At 38.5% G+C, this 23,075-nt stretch overlaps 1 protein-coding gene across 1 annotated transcript; it reads right to left on the bottom strand.

Annotated features, from left to right (window-relative positions):
• Positions 1–276: 276 nt before the first annotated feature.
• SPIC (Spi-C transcription factor) lies at positions 277–13,191 on the bottom strand (the record flags this gene model as incomplete). Its single annotated transcript, XM_079714888.1, has 5 exons — positions 277–700; positions 6,140–6,252; positions 7,732–7,844; positions 9,580–9,673; positions 13,132–13,191. The coding sequence occupies 5 exons, from the start codon at positions 13,189–13,191 to the stop codon at positions 277–279; spliced, it is 804 nt and encodes a 267-aa protein (XP_079571014.1).
• Positions 13,192–23,075: the final 9,884 nt, after the last annotated feature.

Here is a 23,075-nt window from a genome sequence, read left to right as displayed (position 1 = left end):
TCCACTAGCATTATTAATCTAGAAGGAAGTATTACATAGACAATAGTAAAAGGAAGGACATTGAGTCCATATTTTCAAATGGGACTTGATCATTTTAAAGTTGTTCACTGGCAAAATTTTTCACCAAGTTAGTATAGATTATACGCTACTTCATAAAAGATAGCAATAATGAAGTTTGGGGTTTTTGTTTTGTTTTTCAGTATTTGCTTTCAGAGAAAAATCCTAAAACTCGTAGGGATTTCTGATGCCAGAAAATTTTGATATATAAGAGTATATTTAGCAATCAGGGTGACTTAGATCATGGTAAGTGGCGTATGTATAATTATAATTTGCATTCCAGTTATTTAAACTGAGATATCCTTGATCAGGTTGAACACACTGTGAGTAGAAGATCTCTTCTTCCAAGAAATAAGATGGAGCCAGTCTTTGGAGAATGGCCTCACTGAACTGGTAAGTTAACTTTCTCCGGATTTTGATGACTTCCCCAGTTCTTCCATAATTCCTCAGTGCTCTGGCCATTTTCTGGTAAGTCATGGTCTTCCGATTGCCTTTTCTTTTCCCCCAAAGTTGGGCAAGTTTTTCTTTGTTTTTTGATACAAACTGAAAGATGCCTTTGGTTTGGTCTATCCATTGAATACAAGATGCCATCTCAGGATTACACAGGGATTCATGAAGGTATTCAAACAGTCGGAGCTTCTTCCTGCCTAAAACAGAGGAAAACAATGTCATACTTCACCATGGCTCTACACAAGGAACATCCTCGGGAAGGGTTTGTTGAGTGACTACAGAATTCAAAATTGCATTGGGACTGGTTTTCTTCCTACTCACCCCTTAGAATGCATTTATGGTACCATTTTATGGGACTTGAAAATCAAGGGTCTATTTGGCCTACTGCAGTTTCAACTGAACCTTTCTTTGTTAGGGAAGTTGTCCAAAATTTTGTACCATCCTTCACTGGGAAAGGGAAGCATGGCACCTCTCTACTCGAGTCTCCCATTTGTCACGTGGCCTTTTGTCACAGTTAAATCTTGACTTCTAATTTTATGTTGTATGTTAAACTGTCTACAGAACAACAAGACTGAGCAAAATGGACTGCAAAGTTTAGTGGTTTTAAAGAGAAGTCTCAAAAGCCATTTCCAAAAGGCAGCTCATTTGAAGGGGCTTTATTCAAATAAGTTAAGTCAGATGAGGTAAGGAAGGTGAATGTATTTTGCAAAATGTAAAACAGTGTGCAAATACAAATGAAATCAGTAACAGACATGTAAAAATGCTAACTCTGGTTCTGCATAACTACTTGAAAAAATAAAGAAGAGAAAAAAAACAGAGTCGAAATGCCAAAATATCTTCATGACATTTTGACATTATTAGTAAGCAATGACAAGGAGCATTGTGGTATTTTTTCATTGCTGTGAAATAAAATGGTACTGCCAGAGTTTTTAATCTCTTTTAGGAGCACAGCCCTTTATATTTCAGAATAACTAGAAAGGAAACTTTGGGAAGATTTGTTGCTATGGTTTTTGCTTGTTTGGTGGATTGGAGAACAAAGGTGACAACCGGTTTTGTGACTTCTGAATTGGCCTGTAAATACCACGTCCCACCAGATCTGTCAGTAGCTAAAAGCTCCACAGCCAAATTCCATTTTCCCCTTGAGAAAGTAGAATAGTGGATTCTTAAACTGCTTTAAACAGTCTCTGGGGTGTAATACTCATGCATCTGTCATCATTCATCCAAAAACCTCAAAGGTTTTTACAAAGATTATCTTTTGTGTTATATTATCTTGAGTTTATGAATTGAGAAATGAAAGGGACTTACCAAAAAATACATCATGAATTAAAGTCACAGCCTTAAAGAAGTTCTCTGGCTCTCACCCAGTGGTCAAATCAATCATAATGGATCCTCATCTTTAAAAGTTTGTTTTTCAATTTTGAAAAAAAATGTTTAAATTTTTACTTTTTGAAACTAAAAGTATTATATGATAAAAAGTTCAAACAGAAGCACAAACGGAAAGTAAAAACTCCAATCTATCCTACATATTTCTAGAAAATTTGTTTTGCATATATAAACATATGCATAGCCTTTAAAAATTAAAAATGGTATCACAGTATTTTGTACCTTTTCCAGTGAATAATATATCTTAAATAAATTATAGAACTATATAGAGATTAGCTATAGATAGAGGAAATACTAAACTGTTGACAAAGGTTACTTGTGGGGCAAAACATGGGAAGGAAGAACATTTTTTCACTTATTCTTTACATACTTCTGAATCAGCTGAATTCTTAATAATGAGCATTATTACTTTTGAATTATGGGATTAAAAAGGATTAAAACAAAACCCAAAATGTATTTAGAGCTCTTTCTGTTTCAATACTTAAAGTATGCCTTTTGCTCTCTGATAACTACCTATGTTCTATTTTTATGCATGTACTATTTTTCTCTCAATAATGAATTCCTGAATTATTTTGAAATTTCATTGTTTTAAATGTATCACTATTTCAGGTGGAAGACTAAGCTCTAAAAACAGAAAATGGTAAATTATATATTCCCTAATGGCAAAGATCCACAGCCGAAAACATCAGTGAAAAGATATAGGCGGCACACCCAGGATTTAGTAACTAGTTGGATTGTTTGTTTAAAAAAAAAAATAGAAGGGATGTGGGAACAGATGTATATGTATGACTGATTCACTTTGTTATAAAGCAGAAACTAATAAAAAAAAAATAGGTTGGGGCTTCCCTGGTGGCACAGTGGTCAAGAGTCTGCCTGCCGATGCCGGGGACACGGGTTCGTGCCCCGGTCCGGGAGGATCCCACATGCCGCGGAGTGGCTGGGCCCGTGAGCCATGGCCGCTGAGCCTGCGCGTCCGGAGCCTGTGCTCCACAACGGGAGAGGCCACAACAGTGAGAGGCCCGCATACCGCAAAAAAAAAAAAAAAAAGGTGACAGAGGTAGAAGTGTTATTGTCCTCATATTAAATTACTACCATTATTTAATATTCAATAGTAATATTCAGTAGATTTACTTTACTTATGTGATTTTATACATTATTCCTTGCTGGATTAGAATATTACTGCATAGTTAGACTTTTATAATTCTAGGATACAGTATACTGTTTTATAAGAACAAAAGCAGTTATCTCAAAAAATATTCATTTAAAATAATTTTAAGTATGGACAGCTACATGTAAAAGAATGAAATTAGAATATTTTTCCACACTTTTATAAAAATAAACTCAAGATGGACTAAAGACCTAAATGTAAGACCAGAAACCATAAAACTCCTAGAAGGAAACAAAGCACTAGGCAGAACCTCTTTGACAAAAATTGTAGCAATATTTTTTTCACCTGTCTCCTAAGGCAAAGGAAACAAGAGCAAAAATAAACAAATGGGACCTAATTAAACTTAAAAGCTTTTGCACAGCAAAGGAAACCATCAACAAAACAAAAGGGCAACCTACTGAATGGGAGAAAATATTTGCAAATGATATGACCAATAAATGGTTAATATCAAAAATATGTAAATAGCTCATGCAACTCAATATCAAAAAACAAACAACCCGGGCTTCCCTGGTGGCACAGTGGTTGAGAGTCCGCCTGCCGATGCAGGGGACACGGATTCGTGCCCCGGTCCAGGAAGATCCCACATGCCGCGGAGCAGCTGGGTCCGTGAGCCATGGCCGCTGAGCCTGCGCGTCCGGAGCCTGTGCTCCGCGATGGGAGAGGCCACAACAGTGAGAGGCCCACGTACCGCAAAAAAAAAAAAAAAAAAAAAAAACCCAATTAAAAAATTGGCAGAAGACCTGAATAGACATTTTCCCAAAGACGTACAGATGACCAACAGGCACATTCAAATCTGTGCGATGTTTATGCTCAACATTGCTAAAGATTCAGAAATGCAAATCAAAACCACAATGAGATATCACCTCACACCTGTCAGAATGGCTATAATTAAAAAAAAAATCACAAATAACAAATGTAGGTAAGGATGTGGAGAAAAAGGAGCCCTTGTACACTGTTGGTAGGAATATAAATTGATAGAGCCACTGTGGAAAACAGTGGGGAGATTCCTCAAAAAACTAAAAATAGAGCTACAAGGGACCTCCCTGGCGGTCCAGTGGTTAAGATTCCACGTTTCCAATGCAGGGGGCTCGGGTTCAATCCCTTGTTGGGGAGCTAAGATCCCACATGCCGCATGGCACAGCCAAAAAAACCAAAAAAGAACTACCATATGACCCAGCAATTCCACTCTTGGGTATATATCCAAAGAAAATGAAAACACTAATTTGAAAAGTTACATGCTTTCCAATGTTCATAGCAGCATTATTTATAATAGCCAAGATATGGATGCAACCTAAGTGTCCATAAACAGATGAATGGATAAAGAAGATGTATACATACATACAATGGAATATTATCCATTAAAAAAAGAATAAAATCTTGCCACTTACAACAAAGTGGATGGGCCTAGAAGGTATTATGCTAAGTGAAATAAGTCAGACAGAGAAAGACAAATACTGTATGTTATCTCTTAAATGTGGAATCTAAAAAATAAACCAAAAAAATTTAAAAATTAACAAATGAATGTAACAGAATAGAAACAGACTCACAGATATAGAGAACAAACTAGTGGTTACCAGTGGGGAGAGGGAAGGAGGGAGGAGCAAGATTGGGGTACAAACTACTATGTATAAAAGAAATAAGTTACAAGGATATACTATGCAGCACAGGAAATATAGTCAATATTTTATAATAAAAATGCAGTACAAGCTATAAAAATTTTGAATCACTATGTTGTAAACCTAGAACTAATAATATAAATCAACTATACCTCAATTAAAAATAAAATAAAAATGTAAAAGAATAATAATTTTAAGTAGCTATGATAAGGTATCATTTTTTAAATTACACTATAAAATTGGGATGCATCTTATATGTCTTTGTATATCAGAGGTAATTTACTATCACAAACAACATTACAAGGAACATCCTAATACATATATATGCACACACATGCATCTAAGGTATTTTGGGAAATATCCATAGTGCCAGACTATGAGCATAATGCTTTACGTGGATCTTCTCACTTAATTTTTGTAGCGATCTTACAATGTCTGTACAATTATTATTATTTGTTTGGTTTTTTTTGAATAAGGAGACTGTGGTACAGAAGGTTAAGTAAGTGATTTGGCCAGGCTCACATAATCAACCCAGAGTCCACACTCAACCACTAAGTGAGTTATATAGTCACTCAGAGTCAAAAGAGATGAACATTTAAAATTTTGGTAGGTATTGCTAAATTGCCTTACAAAAGTTTGTAAAAATTTATACTCTCTTTAATAATGCACGTGAATGTGTGTGGCCCACATCTTAGCCAACAGAGGCTATTATCCTGCTTTAACACTTTTGCCTACCTGTTAGATGAGATCATCTTCATTTATGAAATCAGGATTTCAAATTTATGAAATAAAGTTATTATGGAACTTGGAAAACTTAATAGAGATGATTAAGTTTGTGGAGAACTTAATAGAGATGATTTCTATCCTGAGGGCTTCACAGTTGAAATACGATTGCTAAAATAATTTATGGAAAAGTTCCCCCTTCTATACCTAAAATTTATATACCTTATTCCTTTTTTATTGAAGTATAGTTGATGTATATAAGTTAAAGGTTTACAATATAATGATTCACAATTTTTAAAGGTTATATGCCATTTAAAGCTATTCTAAAATAACGGCTATATTCTCTGTGTTGTAGAATATAGCCTTGTAGCTTATTTTATACATAATACCTTTTAATCCCCTACTCCTATACTGCCCCTCCCCGCAATGGTAACCACTAGTTTGTTCTCCATATCTTACACCTTATTCTTGAATACAGATTTATTTGAGTGAAGTGACAGTTTGCACCTTTACAACATCTCTATGAAGCTATAGGAAAGCTCACCCAAGATAAACAGCTTGGAGTAGGTTTTTTTTTTTTTTTTTTTAGCTTGGAGTAGTTTTGTCTGTCAGAGTTAAATTACTCTCAACTGTGAGAAGAGAATATTTTGCAAATCAATTCCAAACTCAGATATGAAATTCCCTTAAAGCTGCTATGATGAAGATTTGACTCTTTTACCTATGCAAGGAGTCATGGATCCACATACCTTTTCCTCCCTTTTGCTGGAGAAGAGCAGGTTGCACCAGCTGGTTTTCAGGGATGTTCTGCAGAGACTGATGAATATTTCCTTCAAAATAGAGGTCCGCAGCACTGTTCTATATAAATAATGTATCAGGATGTTAAGTGGAACTTCCCGTGTGGCCCCCAATTGGTGGCCAAAGTCAAAAGCTGAGGGCATCTCTCAAATTCTGAAAATCACTACCTTCAGCTGCCGTCTCCCAGGGCAGAGCTAGCCTCAAACCCATATATGGAGGGTCAAGGGACAGAGGGTAATCTGAGGCTTTGTGAGGAGGTCTGTATCTCCCCCTCCCTATGAGAAAGGAGAGTGTGTTGCTTCTCTCCTTTCCCCTAAAAATGCCCAGCAAGAAAGATCCGAAAGAATCATTAGTAGAAACTGAGGTGCCAGCAAAAAGGGAAGATGGGCTTCCATTCCTGAACTGGATGCCCATCTGGCAAGAGAAGATAAGAGGAGAAAGATGGCAGCTGAGGGAGGGCAGAGCCAAGAGAGGCAGGAAGAAGCAGCCTGAGTTCCTACCATTACATATGGCAAGGAAATGTGGGCCTCCATGGGTTAACTAGACATGGTGGTGGAAGGGGGTGGACTTGAGCCCTCCCTATACAGGAGGGCTGCCCAGCAGGCAAGCAGTCCCCACCACAAGAGGCTGTGCAGTGTATGCTGGGGATGGAAGCTGAAGTGGAAATAGGGTAGCCAGATCTAGCAAATAAAAATATTAGGCATCCTATATTTTACCTGGCAACCCTAAGAGGAGGTGAGAGAGGTTAAAGTAAAACCAAAACTCCCTCTTTAAAGAAATGTCTTGTTGGAGAGGCCCTGACAGTATAATTTACAGGGACAGAAAAAGGACATTTGACATAGTATGGTTGAAGGTAATAACTGAAAAAAAACCTTTTTTTTAATATTTATACTCTACCACATTAAGACTGCTTGATAAAAGGGACACATCAAGGAAGCAATGCAGGTAATTCCATGGCAGTCAAGTGGTTAGAACTCAGCGCGTCCACTGCAGGGGGCGTGGGTTCCATCCCTGCTCAGGGAACTAAGATCCCACATGTTGCAACATGGCCAAAATAAATAAATAGATAAATAAAAAGAAGAAGAAGAAGAAAGAAAGAAAGTAAACAATGTAAAAGAACACATGGAAGGAGAGGTAGATGGTGGGGACACTCACGTTTGCAGAAGGCTACTAAAATAGAAATGAATTGGTCCAACACACATACCTAGCTCTGAGTTTGGGAGGGGAAATAGAGCAGGTTAATACAAGATTGTGGGTAAAGCCAGTGCAGGGAACGTTTTAGGGGATCCATAACTTTCCTGCAGTTTTCCAGATGGACTGAGGAGAAGCATTGATGTGAGAACCCTAAAATACCTCCTCTATAGAAATCATTCAAACCCATCTGAAGTCAGATGAAGAACAATGATAAAGCACAGTTTCCTTCTTGACAGCATTGATGGTCCCCCACACTGACTGTCAAATTCACCAAGGGGAAGGCTGGGACAAATAGGATATTTGCCTGTTACTGAGGGATGCTGGTCCCCTGGTAAAAGTACTCACTATTACTGTTCTCCAATTGTAGACCGGTTCCTCTGTGGGCAGCACACCATAGCTGTTGGAATTTCCTCTGATATGAGAACAGTGGTTGATGAAAGCCAGGTAATTTCTGTAATCTATTTAAAAACAGAGAAAGAAACTGACAAAGTCAAAGTTTATATTTGTGTGTGTGTGATGCTTATACATGCTTATATGCTTATATATGTGATTGCTCTTGGCATTTTTATATTGAGGTGTTAAATTTATTTAGGATAAAGAACATAGGAAGATCTGTCTCCTAATGTAAAAGAAATAAAAGCAAAAACAAACAAATGGGACCTAATTAAACTTAAAAAGAAACCATTGACAAAACAAAGACAACCTACACAATGGGAGAAAATATTTGCAAATGATGTGATTCACAAGGGGTTAATATCCAAAATATATAAAGAGCTCATACAACTCAATATCAAAAAAAATAAACAACCCAATCAAAAAATGGGCAGAAGACCTGAATAGACTTTTCTCCAAAGAAGACATACAGATGGCTAATAAACACATGAAAAGATTCTCAACATTACTAATTATTAGAGAAATGCAAATCAAAACAACAATGAGATATCGCCTCACACAGGTCAAAATGGCTATCATCAAAAAGTCTACAAATAATAAATTCTGGAGAGGATGTGGAGAAAAGGAAACCCTTGTATGCTATTAGTGGGAATGTAAATCGGTGCAGCCACTATGGAAAACAGTATGAAGGGTCCTCAAAAACACAACTACCATATGATTCAGCAATTCCACTCCTGGATATATTCAATATACCTGAAGAAAATGAAAACTAATTCAAAAAGATACATGTATTCCAATGTTCATAGTAACACTATTTACAGTAGCCAAGACATGGAAGCAACCCAAGTGCCCAATCAACAGACAAATGGATAAAGAGGATGTGGTATATATATATATACAATGGAATATTACTCAGCTATATTAAAAAAAAGAATGAAATTCTGCAATTTGTGGCAACATGGATGTACTGAGAGAATGTTATGTTTAGCAAAATAAGTCAGACAGGGCTTCCCTGGTGGTGCAGTGGTTGAGAGTCCACCTGCCGATGCAGGGGACACGGGTTCATGCCCTGGTCCGGGAAGATCCCACGTGCCATGGAGCGGCTGGGCCCGTGAGCCATGGCCGCTGAGCCTGCGCGTCCGGAGCCTGTGCTCCGCAGCAGGAGAGGCCACAACAGTGAGAGGCCCGCGTACCGCAAAAAAAAAAAAAAAAAAAAAAAAAAAAGTCAGACAAAGACAAGTGCCGTATGATATCACTTATATGTGGAATCTAAAAAATAATACAAAGAGAAACAGACTCTCAGATATAGACAACAAACTTGGGAGCACTTCCCTGGTGGCGCAGTGGTTAAGTATCTGCCTGCCAATGCAGGGGACACAGGTTCGAGCCCTGGTCTGGGAAGATCCCACATGCCACAGAGCAACTAAGCCTGTGTGCCACAACTACTGAGCCTGTGCTCTAGAGCCCACGAGCCACAACTAATGAGCCTGTGTGCCGCAACTACTGAAGCCTGCGCGCCTAGGGCCCGTGCTCCACAAGAAGAGAAGCCACCGCAATGAGAAGCTCGTGCACCACAACCAAGAGTAGCCCCTGCTCGCCGCAAATAGAGAAAGCCCATGCGTGGCAACAAAGACCCAACGCAGCCAAAAAATATAAATAAATAAAATAAATAAATTTAAACAAAACAAAACAAAAACAAACTTGGGGCTACAAAAGGGGAGAGGAAAGCACAGAGGGACAATTTAGCAGTATGGGATAAACAAATACAAACTACCAGCAGAAGGGGACTGACATCTTTACCTGAGGAGTACTGAAGATCACCAGTTGAATGTTGCCTCAGTACTTCAAAAGCATCTTCAAATGCTTGACCCAGCTTGTCTTGTTCAACACAAGCCTGTTAGAACAATTGCAGAACTCTGGAGTTAGGAAATTACCAGTAGAACTTAATTTTCCTGATATAAAGGAGGGTTTCTCAACCACAGCACTATTGACATTTTAGATTGACAAAGACTCTGTTGCAGGGGGGTTGCCCTGTGCATTGCAGGGAGCTAAACAGCATCCCTGGTCTCTACCCACTAGATGCCAGTAGCACTCCCACAGTTGTGACAAACAAAAAATGTCTCAGACATAGCCAAATATACCCTGGGGAACAACATCAACCCTGGCTGAGACCCACTGCTCTATAACATAGTATTTAGAGAGCAACCTCATTCTATAGTATAGTATTCAACATTTTATAAATTTTTAGCAAGGAGTTATATAGCAGGAGACTGATTTGGAAAAAGGGATCAAGGAAATATCTTTAATCAAACAGAATCTGAATCATTATTTAAAAATGAAATGCTCTTAATTTCAAAAGCATGCCTCCGAGACCTAAAATTGAACTGTTTTGCAAACCATTTCATACCCTTATTAATCTAGCCCATATATTTTATTTTCAAAATGGAGGAATAGTAAAGATTTTTAAATGCCAACTTACCATGCTTCATTAATAAATTGACAATTCTGAAAAAGATTAATATTTAAAAAACAAAATTAAATAGTGTTTCTATTTAATTTGCCTCCGAATTAAAAGACTTTACTTAAAATATTTTCTGAATATACCTAATATAAACCAAAAGTACCGTCTGAATTCTCTTTGATGAGTACAAATTTTCTTTCTACAAAAATTTCCTACAAGAATTTATTTTTGCTTTTCTGTCATTACAAAACTTTTTTTTATTAATTAATTAATTTATTTATTTATTTTGGCTGCATTGGGTCTTCGCTGCTGTGTGTGGGCTTTCTCTAGCTGCAGCGAAAGGAGGCTACTCTTCGTTGTGGTGCACAGGCTTCTCATTGCGATGGCTTCTCTTGTTGCAGAGCATGGGCTCTAGGATCACAGGCTTCCATAGTTGTGGCTCGTGGGCTCTAGAGAGCAGGCTCAGTAGTTGTGGCGCCATGTGCTTATTTGCTCCGCGGCATGTGAGATCTTCCTGGACCAGGGCTCGGACCCATGTCCCCTGCATTGGCAGGCGGATTCTTAACCACTGTGCCACCAGGGAAGTCCTACAAAACTTCTTAAATGTTAAATAGCTACATATGTATAACTGAGTCACTTTGCTATACATTTGAAACTAACACAACATTGTAAATTAACTATACTTCAATAAAAAGAGATTAAAAAATAAATAAAATAGCTAGAGTTAATTACTCAAACTATTTATATTGATATGAAAATATAGAAATAATTTGAGTATGTTTAAGTATTTTAAAATTCTTTTAAAGTATTAAAAAATTCTGGAAATCAAAATCTTTTTTACCTTAGCATGGCTCTCCATTTATAACAGTGATTTTTTTTTTTTTTTTTAAGTTTCTGGTGTCATATGGACTTCTGAGAATCTGGTGAAAGACGTGCTTTTTATCTCATGAAATGTGAATTTACATTACAAATAAAATGTACTCTATGAAAACTGTCCGTGGACTTTCTAAAATCCTAGGTTAAGAACCCTGGTCTATAATTTTACATTATCTACATTCTTATCTCTGTAAGTAATGTAGATTTTGTTTTTTTTTTTTTTTTTTTTTGCTGTAGGCGGGCCTCTCACTGTTGTGGCCTCTCCCCTTGCGGAGCACAGGCTCCGGACGTGCAGGCTCAGCGGCCATGGCTCACGGGCCTAGCCGCTCTGCGGCATGTGGGATCTTCCCAGACCGGGGCACGAACCCGTGTCCCCTGCATCGGCAGGCGGACTCTCAACCACTGCGCCACCAGGGAAGCCCTAGATTTTGTTTTAAATAAACAATTATCATACTGACCCACATTAAATGTTTTCAAACTTTATGTTCTATAGAACTACACAAAACAAACAAATCCACATAACAAGAAAGAGCGGGTGGTGGGTCCACACTGCTTATCATTTCATTTAGCACACGAAGCAACTCCGTTTATACAAGTTTTTAGCATTTATCCTGCAAACACAATGAGCTTACTCTTTAATATTTAACACTGCATAATATGATTAGATGATATAATCTAATGCTATTATTATACATATCCATAATGTAGCAATACAATATGTCAAACGTCGAAATTCTATTCTGCTCTTTGAAATCACTATGTCATTTAAAAGAGAATATGAGAAGAAAAACCATAAAAAAAGGTAACTATGGGAGATGATGAATGTGTTAACAAATTTTACTGTGGTAATCCTTTCCCAGTGTATATGTATGTCAAATCATCATGTTGTACACCTTAAACTTACACAATGTTATATGTCAATTATATCTCAAGAAAGCTGAAAAAAAATACAGCTTCTCAATGTGGGAGATGTTGAAGAATTTAGCAAAAACTTTAAAAAAAAGAAGAAGAAAATCCATAAATCACATTTTGGGCTATAGTCCCTAATGAATATTATGAGTACATATGTTTTTAAAAGGCCATGTCAATAACTTTCAATTAATTATGCCTCAGCTCATAAGCACCGAAGCAAATACATACTCAGGTGAGTGTTGTACTTTGAATTAAATACTTAAATGAGACTACTCCCTTTGACTAAAATACCCCACAAAACTATCATGACTCTTAAGAGTAGCAAACCCAAAGGGAAGAAAAAAAGCTTGAAAACATTATTGATCACTTCAGTTGCTTAATATTTCTAGTATTGGAACAGGCAGTCAATGAGAAACACTTATTAGGCCAAAGAAGAAAATTAACACTTATTACAAAGAATTTTGAAAAGCATAAACTAAACACTTACCAGGAAGACACTTCAGCCCTTTACCAAGTTGTTTCATTAATATCAGAAATAAGACAGAACTGTCAAGAGCTCACTGGCAGAGTTTCATTAAGTAGCTGTTTTTAAGGAAGTGCTACAAAAGGGGATTTCTTTTAAAAGATACAGTGCCTTCATTATTTCTATTTCATGATATGGCCAGTGGACACCAGAGGCTATTATTTTGAAGAGGCACAGAATATTTGTATCCTATGGGCCAAAAGCATTACAACAAATCTCATGAAACCCGCCTGCCACCCAGCATAATTTGTGGCTCCTCTGGCCTACACAGCCCCACTGGGCACCTCTGACCTGTACAGCTCTTGTCCATCTTTCTTTTTTTATTACTTCTATTATTTCTCCCCTGATTCTGGAGCCTACGTTGCTTTTCTTGCCTGAACTATTAACAGCTTTCACTCTGGTCTCTTTCCTCTCAAACCACTTTACTTAAAATGTCGTTCACTGATCGCCCTACTTAGAGATCTTAAAGGCGCAGACCCTTGCCCTGGCATTCGAGGCTCCTCATTCCAGCCTTAACCTTATTTACCACCATGCATTTAAGAGGAGGAAATGAATCCATGCTATGGTCTTCCCTCCTTACCTGGATCCAGTAACGACTCCAAAACAGGAGAAGCTTCTGGGTAGTGATCTGATTGGACATGCTTGAAGCTGCTGCATTTATAGATCAGGCCCAGTTCTCTTATTTAGCTTGAAGGTTTATTTGGGATGGTTTTTGGTGGCTCTGATGGAAATTATAGGGGACTTCCTCCACTTATAATGCTTCCTTCCCAGCCCATCCATCTGCCCATTTACCCATTTTATCTTACCTGTCCAGCAGAGGCCAATCTAACATTTAGGTATAGTCCAGGTGGAAATGACTTTCCCCTCTGAAGCGCAGGTCGGCACCACCCTTAAGTAACTGTAACCTTCTGTCATTTTAATGGATGTCACATTTAGCCAGGGGGAAAACCACCTAAGAATTTTTTGTAAATGTTATGGGTGGGGAGAGAGATTTTCTCTTTTGCATAGTTGGAATCTGAGCTCACCTTTGATATGGGACTATTGTTCTACACCAATTACTTTTTTGACCGAGTTTTATTATGCAAATGTAAACGCACATCCCCTCTTCTGAAATGTAGATGTTTAAGTAACAAGTGTATAAAACCAAATCGCTAATGTTGATGAGTTTTTAATCTGTACCATTGCCAGTCTACGCCCTTTTCGTGCCACTTTATTTTGTTTGGTTCATTTAGTCAACAAATATATATAAATGAGCTCTTTGCTGGACACTGTCCTGAGTCCAGGGACCACAGCCCTGAACAAGTTCTGGTGAGAAAAAATGATTTTTTTAAAAAAGCAAACTAGAGAAGTGTTATTAACAATAAATACTGAGAAAACAATAAGAGAAAGGTCCTAGTAAGTGTATACAGTCATGGTGAACGGTCACAAAAATTCTAAGGGAATGTGTGTGAGCTGAAATCCAAGGATAAGAAAGAGTGAGCAAAAGAAAAGCAGAAATGCAGCGAAGCACCTCTAGTCAGAAGAAACAACAGACGCCAAGAGCCTTAGGTGGAAATGAGTTTGGTTTATTCAAGGCACAAACAAGAAAGCCAGTGGGGCTGGAGCAAAATGAGTCTGGGGTCCAAGAGGCAAAGTTAGAGAGGAAGGAGGAAGGGTCCAGATTAATCCACACATCAAGCCAAAAAATAATATAAAAATTGTTCAAAAGAATCTAAAAATCACATATAATAGTAGTTACCTGCTTAGCTCCATTTCACGGATGAAGAATCTAAACCGAGGATCAAAGACATTTCACGATTTTTTTTTCTAAGGTCCAATTGCTAGTGAGAAATGGGCTGGGCTGGGTCCAGATTTAGGCTCAAATGACTTCACGTACACGCTCTCAACCGCCATGTTGGAGCCCTATGTCCGCAGATTAGGTTCCATTGGACTAGGGTTCTTAGTCCCGATGGCAGACTTCATAGCACCCAGCAGATTCTCATAGTAGTACAGGCTTATGTATTTGAAATGAATGGAAAAAACAAGTCAATTTTCTAAGCCAACATTTTCCCCAACAGGTGTCTCCAAAGTTTTATTCTGCAAGATATAAATAAATGGACCCTGAAAAAGAGCTGAGCAAAACCAATGAGCACATGATGTTTTGGGGGCACAATTCTATATTACAGATGAAAAATAGAAATGCAGTTTTGAGTCCTTTGTAAAGATAAAGTATGAAAATGCTTTCAGCAACTTAAAAAAGAAATGAAGGGCTTCTCTGGTGGCGCAGTGGTTGAGAGTCCGCCTGCCGATGCAGGGGACACGGGTTCGTGTCCCGGTCCAAGAGGATCCCACATGCCGTAGAGCGGCTGGGCCCGTGAGCCATGGCCGCTGGGCCTGCGCGTCCGGAGCCTATGCTCCGCAACGGGAAAGGCCACAGCAGTGAGAGGCCCGCGTACCGCAAAAAAAAAAAAAAAAAAAATGATACACTGTCCTTTTAGCATCCTAGAGAGTAAGGCTCCTATTCCTTGAGAACCTGATGAAAGCTACGATGAGCTCTTTCTCCAGGAAAATGCCATCAGCACATTTTCAGGCAAACTCTCTCAGTCAGGCCAATAGAACCCAGTTTAGGAACTCCTAATATATTGTAATATTTTCAAAGCCTTCTTATCTAAGGACTGCTTCTTGAGACATTTGTACCCAATACACACACAAAGCATCTTTTTAGGGGTGGTCATCAGTGCTTCTGTTCACTCTAGAAATGAGCTGAGTAACAAGAGCTCTACAGAGAGGATCCCTGATCAACAGATTCTCTTTTGCAGAAGTTCATTGTCCTCAGTGGCAACTGATATTATTTTAGAAAATTGTAAGCAACAGATGTGGTGGAGTCTAAATCCTATGGTGCCAAGCTTCAGGTGGAAAATTGCTTTTTCTGAGAATAGAGAACTTCAGAACCCAAGAAAAGGGAGACTAAATTCAAGCTCTTATCTTTCTTTGCAGTTTCTATTTAAGTAATTCAATGCTTTAGGGGACTTAAGAAGTGGGTCTTAATCTCAGTAAGACCTCTGAAAACCTAATAAACAAATAATTTTGCTAGACCGGGAAGAAGGTGCTAGAAAACTTGTTATGTCTCAGTAGAATTCATAGAACTATAGGTTATGAGAAAAATAGCTAATCCTCACCCTCATTTTAATAATAACTTGCACTAGATTATTCTTTGAAATTTATTGAGACTTGTTTTGTAGCCCAACATAGGGCCTATCTTGTTCCATTTGCACTTAAAAGAATGTGTGTTTTATAGTTATTATATGTAGTGCTGGATAAATGTCAATTAGATCAAGTTGGTTGATAATGTTATTCAAATCTTCCATATCCTTACTGATTTTTTTCCTCTGCATTTTCTATCAGTTACAAAGATTACAGAGATTACAAAGAGGAATGTCAAACTATAATTGTGGATTTGTCTGTTTCTCCCTTTAATTCTGTCAATTTTTGATTTCATGTATTTTGAAGCTCTATTATTAAATGCAGACTCATTTAGAACTGTTATGTGTTCCTGATGAATTGAGCCTTTTATCATTATAAAATTTCTTTATTTTTTGTAATCCTTTCTGGTAATCCTTGAAGTCTACTTTGATTTTAACCACACTGGCTTTCTTATCCTTTTCACTTTCAACATGTTCAATTTATCTGTGTCTTTATATATTTAAAGTATGTCTCTTTAAAGCAGCATATAGTTGGGTGCTGCTTTTTTACCTAGTTTGATGATCTCTGCCTTTTTAGTGATTAGTCCAATTTAGTAATTACTGATATAGTTAGGATTAAATCTACCATCTTGCTATTTGTTTTCAATTTGTTCTGTTTATTTTTTGTTCCTTTGTTCTTCCTTCCCTGCTTTCTTTTGGATTAAATAAGTATTTTATTATTTCATTATATTTCCTTCATTAGCTCTTTATAATGTCATGGTAAAATAACGGTATGACATACTTCTGTAATTTATCTTTAGTGGTTACAATATGCATTCTTAATTTATCAAGTCTACCACTATTATACCACTTCACGTGTAAGAAACTGTTATACCACTTCATAATGTAAGAAACTTACCACAGTATAATTCCATTTACATCCCCTCCCATCCTTTGTGCTACTCCTGTCACATATTTACTTCTACATAGGCCAGCATAATAGATTATTTAACCCTCACAATAATGCACTGGGTTCCAACTGTGGCTCCATAGCACCTATCTGTGTAAACTTGGACAAGTTATTTAACCTCCCAGTTTCCTCTATAAAGTGTAGATAATGATTTTACTTACCACATAGAGTTATTGTGAAAATCTGAGTGAATTCATGTCATGTACTTTGGATAGTCCAAGCATTTAATAAATGTTGAACAAATGTTAGGTCCTGCTTTATAATTATCCCCGTCTTACAGATGAAGTAACAAAGCCTCAAGGGAAGTTAAATGACTTAAGATCACACAGTGAGTGATAGAAATGAAGGCTTTCAAACCAGTTCTACCTGACTCCAGCCAAAGCCTTTTAACCATTCAACCAGAATTTGCTTCCTTATCTATGGAGTAAGACTGAGAACAAGCATGAGAACAAGAATTCGCTAATGGCCTTACGTCAAAGGGCTCTTGAGAGGTTTTACTGAGATAGCATAGGAAAAGAGTAGTAAACACACCCGACGGTAGCTATTAATCACACAACTGCTCCTATTTACCACACCTGGGACCTGCAGCCACCTGGCAAGTGGCAGAGCCAGGACTCAAACCCAGGTCTTTCCTGCCATGTCTGGTGCCTCTTCCCAACAAACAGGTTGTGTAAAAATTCTCCATAACAACATGGTAAATCAATTATACTCCAATAAAATTTTTTTTCAATAAAATTTTTTTAAAAATTTTAAAAAAAGGCAAGAAAATGAATTCTCCATAGGCTCTAGTATTTACTGTAATTACTGTAATAGCTCCCACCAGTGCTCACACCAATGGAGGAAACTCCTCTGACACAGGACTGGTAAAAAAAAAAGCCACCCAGCTCCACAGAGAGGCGGGGAGCCAGCAGATTTCCTCTCCTGGTTTCTGTGGAGGCGCTGAAGGAGTCCTGGTTTGTTAGTCCTGTGTTCAGAGCCATGACAGAGCCTGTGCAAGGGCTGTCTCTAGTCCTAGAACAGCTAAGTTCTGACAACCTACTGGTGTACCTGACTGCATTCTAGGCAGGCAGAGGTGAGCTAATCCACTGTGAAATTTTTATACATCTTTATCTGGAGCCCCAAGAGCAAGTATGCCTCTCCACTTCAGCCCTTCCAGCTTCAGAAGCTTCTGAACCTACACCATTCACTGGCCTGGGAAAGGGAAGAGGAATGTCTCCTCCCTCTTTCTGCGGTCATTATGCATATTTTCACTTTCTAGTTCACTAAGAAGACAGGCTTGCAAGTGATTCTGCTTCATCTCCAGGCCCTTTTGGCTAGGATTTTTTTTTTTTCCTAGCGATTTGTGAGTGGCAATTCCCTATGTTTTAACAAAATCAGTTAGCAGGGCAGATATCTTTCATTATGGAGAAGTGGCATCCCATTCCTACAGAAGTTAACTGGGTAGAGAACTGATAGGGATGGGGTGGGGAGGGGATTCTCTGAGCTCAGAATAGTTTGGGAAACTGACACATTAATGGGATCCCAAGTTACAGCTGTGTGCCTATAACAGCCTAGACGTTTCTGGTTCCAGTTACTAATCATCATGATATTTACAGTTTCTCTGTATTTAACTTTTATCAGATAACTACAATTAGCAATGAAAATACTCATTAAAAGAGAAATCTGTAGAGTGCCTTTGGTATGGTTAGAAAAGAGAGAAACCTTTCAAAGACTTTCTTCAAGGGGTTCTCAGTACTGTTTTGCTCCAGTTTTTTACAACTTTCCTATAATCTTCATTATAACCACCACGATCATATAACCTTATACTTTCATAAGATTCTGTCATTTCCAGCATTATCTCTGCTATAGTACTTTGCCAACTTTGGGGGGCAGGTGGAGGGAGCAATTCTTACATGTCTTTTGCTTTCCCACAGCAGGTGGTAAAACACTATAACACAACATAGGGCTTCAGTGGAGGTTGGATGGGTGAATGAGTACATTGTATCACAACAGCCCATAAGGCTGGCAGGGCAGGTGTTATTCCCATTTTGCCGGTGAGGAAACTGATGCCCAGGGAGATCAGAGGTCACTCAGTGAGTGAGTAGTGAGTGAGTGTTAGGTTTAGAATTGGTATCTCCTTGTTCTCAATTCAGCTTTTCAGATATCATCTCTAGGGAACATTGGCAGATACCAACTTTTTTTTTTTTTTTTTTTTTTTTTTTTTGCGGTACGTGGGCCTCTCACTGCTGTGGCCTCTCCCGTTGCAGAGCACAGGCTCTGGACGCGCAGGCTCAGCGGCCATGGCTCACGGCCCCAGCTGCTCCGCGGCATGTGGGATCTTCCCGGACCAGGGGGGCACAAACCCGTGTCCCCTGCATCGGCAGGTGGACTCTCAACCACTGTGCCACCAGGGAAGCCCCCAACTAACTTCTAATTCACACTTTAAAAAAAATTTTTGGGCACATATATACAATGGAATATTACTCAGCCATAAAGAGAAACGAAACTGAGCTATTTGTAATGAGGTGGATAGACCTAGAGTCTGTCATACAGAGTGAAGTAAGTCAGAAAGAGAAAGACAAATACCGTATGCTAACACATATATATGGAATTAAAAAAAAAATGTCATGAAGAACCTAGGGGTAAAACGGGAATAAAGACACAGACCTACCTGAGAATGGACTTGAGGATATGGGGAGGGGGAAGTGTAAGCTGTGACAAAGCGAAAGAGAGGCATGGACATGTATACACTACCAAACGTAAGGTAGATAGATAGTGGGAAGCAGCCGCAGAGCACGGGGAGATCAGCTCGGTGCTTTGTGACCACCTGGAGGGGTGGGATGGGGAGGGTGGGAGGGAGGGAGATGCATGAGGGAAGGGATGTGGGAACGGATGTATATGTATGACTGATTCACTTTGTTATAAAGCAGAAACTAATAAAAAAAAATAAAAAAAAAAAATTTTTGGCCACGCTGGGTGGCATGTGGGATCTTAGTTCTCCAAACGAGGATTGAACCCGCGCCCCCTGCATTGGAAGTGAGGAGTCCCGTAATCACGGGACCGCCAGGGAGGCCCCCACCAACTGACTTTTAAGTTTGTATTTTCTTAGGAAGCTAATATGCCAAGCGGAGGACAAAAACAAATTTAAATAGTTTTAATATGTAAAACTAGGTTTATTTTTAATAAGAAAAAAATGTTTTTAAAAAACACAAAGAAAGCATTACACAACTGCTTTTCCATGTCAAATTTTTGTTGTTGGGGTTTTTTAAAAATCTATTTGAAAATAAAGGAAGAAAAAAAGTGCATGTTATCAAAATATCATGAGACGCTAATGCCCAGATTGGATACAGCTGAAGTCACTCTGAAGTATTAACTAGTATACATTATGCTGTATAACGAATAAGATAATGCCAGTAAGAGTAGCAGGGTCTGTGACAGCTGCTTCCCACCTGGTGACATGGGGGTAATTGGGTGCTGCCATATGGACAATCAGTTTCTCATGGCCAAATGTTACAAAACTTTCAGTTTGGAAACAAACCCATCAACTTTTTTTTTTTTTTAAGTTATTTTTGGCTGCATCGGGTCTTCGTTGCTGTGCGCGGGCTTTCTCTAGTTGCGGCAAGAGGGGGCTACTCTTCGATGTGGTGCGTGGGCTTCTCACTGTGGTGGCTTCTCTTGTTGCGGAGCACGGGCTCTAGGCGTGCGGGCTTCAGTAGTTGTGGCTCGCGGGCTTAGTTGCTCCGTGGCATGTGGGATCTTCCCAGACCAGGGCTCGAACCCGTGTACCCTGCACTGGCGGGCAGATTCTTAACCACTGCGCCACCAGAGAAGCCCCACAAATCCATCAACTTTGACAGAAAGTTTTGTTCTGTTTTTAATGCTGTGGTTGAGATTAACAAAAATTAAGAGGTCTGACAATACCAACTAAATGAAGAAGATGTGAACCAGTGGGAATTCTTCACATTACTGGTAGGAGTCTAAACTGGGACAATCATTTAGGAAAATAACTAGTTATTAGGAGTATACACAAGAGATACTTTTGTACATGAATGCCAGGATATATGTAGAAAGATGTTAGCAGCCGTGTTAATAATGGAAAAGCTCTGCAAACAACTCATCTCTCTCTTTCTCCTTCAATCTATATACATATATATACATATATATATATACACACACACACACACACAGGATAGATAAATAATACATAGATATATACATATACATATATACACACTGACAAGAGAATGAATAAATTGAGGTGTGTTCACATAATGGAATAATATACAAAAGTGAAAATACAATAACACAGAAGAATCTTGAACACATAAAGTTCAGTGAAAAAATAAAACCCAGAAAAGCACTTAAAATATGACAGGATTTTTACAAGTTTCAAAAATAAACAACTAAACAATATATATATATATATATATATATATATTTTTTTTTTTTTTTGCGTTACGCGGGCCTCTCACTGTTGTGGCCTCTCCCTTTGCGGAGCACAGGCTCCGGATGCGCAGGCCCAGCGGCCATGGCTCATGGGCCCAGCCGCTCTGCGGCATGTGGGATCTTCCCGGACCGGGGCACGAACCCGTGTCCCCTACATCGGCAGGCAGACTCTCAACCACTGTGCCACCAGGGAAGCCCTAAACAATATATTTTTAATCAGCTTTTCTTTTCTTTGTTTCTATTTCTCACCTATGTATCTATGTATCTATCTATCTTTATATGGTGTGTGTGTAAACCAAGTAAATAATAAACACAAACTTAAAGACAGTGAATACTCCCGGGACGGGGCAAGCAGGGAGATCGTCTAGGGAGTAACACACCATTTATTTAAAATGTTTTAGTTTTTGGACCAGGGGATGGTTTTATAGGTGTTCATTTCATTAAAGTAAAAGCATACATATGCTTTTATGTGTTTCAAATAACATACTAAAATAGTAAACAATAGACAGAGGGAACAAGGGATTACAGAAAGGTTATCTAACAAAGCAAATGAAATTCTAAAAAAGAAAATTCTAAGGAAACAATTTTGCTTTGGGCAATGAAAACACTCATCAGTCGGTGTTATAAAATTACATTTTAATCTTTTTAATTAAAAGTTTTTTGGCCGTGCTGTGTGGCTTGTGGGATCTTAGTTCCCTGACCAGGGATCGAATCTGTGCCCCCTGCATTGGAAGCATGGAGTCTTAACCACTGGACCCCCAGGGAATTTCCCCAAATTACATTTTTAATTTTATTAAAACTCCTGCATGATTTAAATATAATCTATAAATTTATGACAGAAATAAAGAAGTATGGCAGGAATAAAGACGTATAAAATTTAGAAAACCAGTTCTGTCCCCCTCACCTCAGCCTCCAATCAATTCCTAGAGTTCTTTCTTACTTGAAGCCCTAAACTCAAATGGGAATAATTTTGCCACCAGATAACACAATACCTCACATATGAACCCCAGATTCATGGTTTTTGGCATGCTACTTTGGAAAAATATAAAAGCAGACCCACCTGGTTTTAAATACATTTGGTAAGCCATCTTATTTTGTTTAATGAGAAACCAAAGAGCTCGGTTATATTTCTTTTGCATTCATGGTGTGAATTCCCAATGTTTCTGTGGAAAAGAGGAAGTTAAGATTCAGTTGTCAGATCTTCAGTACTAGATGCTACTGTGCCAGAATGTTCATGAATTCGAGAGGATCATTATCAGCTGAGGTCCAAGTGAGAGTCTCCAGGAACTTGGAAAAGGGAAGATCTTGCTCCCATTAGGTGAAACAGCAAGAAGAATAAAACCAACCTCAAAGTCTCCTGAAAGAGAAGGGCAAGGTGGAATATCCAAAAGGAGAGTGAGTCATTCAGACGGGAGGGCTGCTACTGAAGGAACAGCCTATTCTAGAACAATACAAGACATATCCAGAAGGAGAGGTAATCCGCTTTGGGCAAAAGAATCGATATTGTGGTGATAGATGCAGGGCGTGGTAGCACATGAGTATTAGAATACTGCAGAAATCTCTAAAACCTCTTTGTTGTGAGTGCAGAGCCAGATTAAGGGTGGGCCAGGCAGGCAGGATCCAAGAACAACAACCTACAATATCTAAATCTAAAATAAGACCACAGATATACAGAGGTAAGGGAAATGTTTTTGGTTTTGTTTGTTTTTCTGGTTTTCAGCAAAATCTTTTATTTACCTCCTGTTCCCCAACTACATCACATGAACACAGGTAGCCAGGTACCTTTGTAAATGTAGAGTACTCAGTATGAATAGAAATCATGCACCTCAGTGATTCTTTAACAAGAAACTTAATGAGTAAAAAGACTTCAGGTGTGTTTGAAATGTCTGCCCTTTACTGTATTCCAATCACTGAATATTATCTGTGTCGAAATTTTACTCAAATGTAGACACGTTTTTTGTTTTTGGC

Source organism: Hyperoodon ampullatus, assembly GCF_949752795.1.
Source record: "Hyperoodon ampullatus genome assembly, chromosome: 11".
NCBI classification, from domain to species: Eukaryota; Metazoa; Chordata; class Mammalia; order Artiodactyla; family Ziphiidae; genus Hyperoodon; species Hyperoodon ampullatus.
Note: the sequence above shows the minus strand (reverse complement) of the source record. Positions and strands in the feature narration are given on the sequence as shown.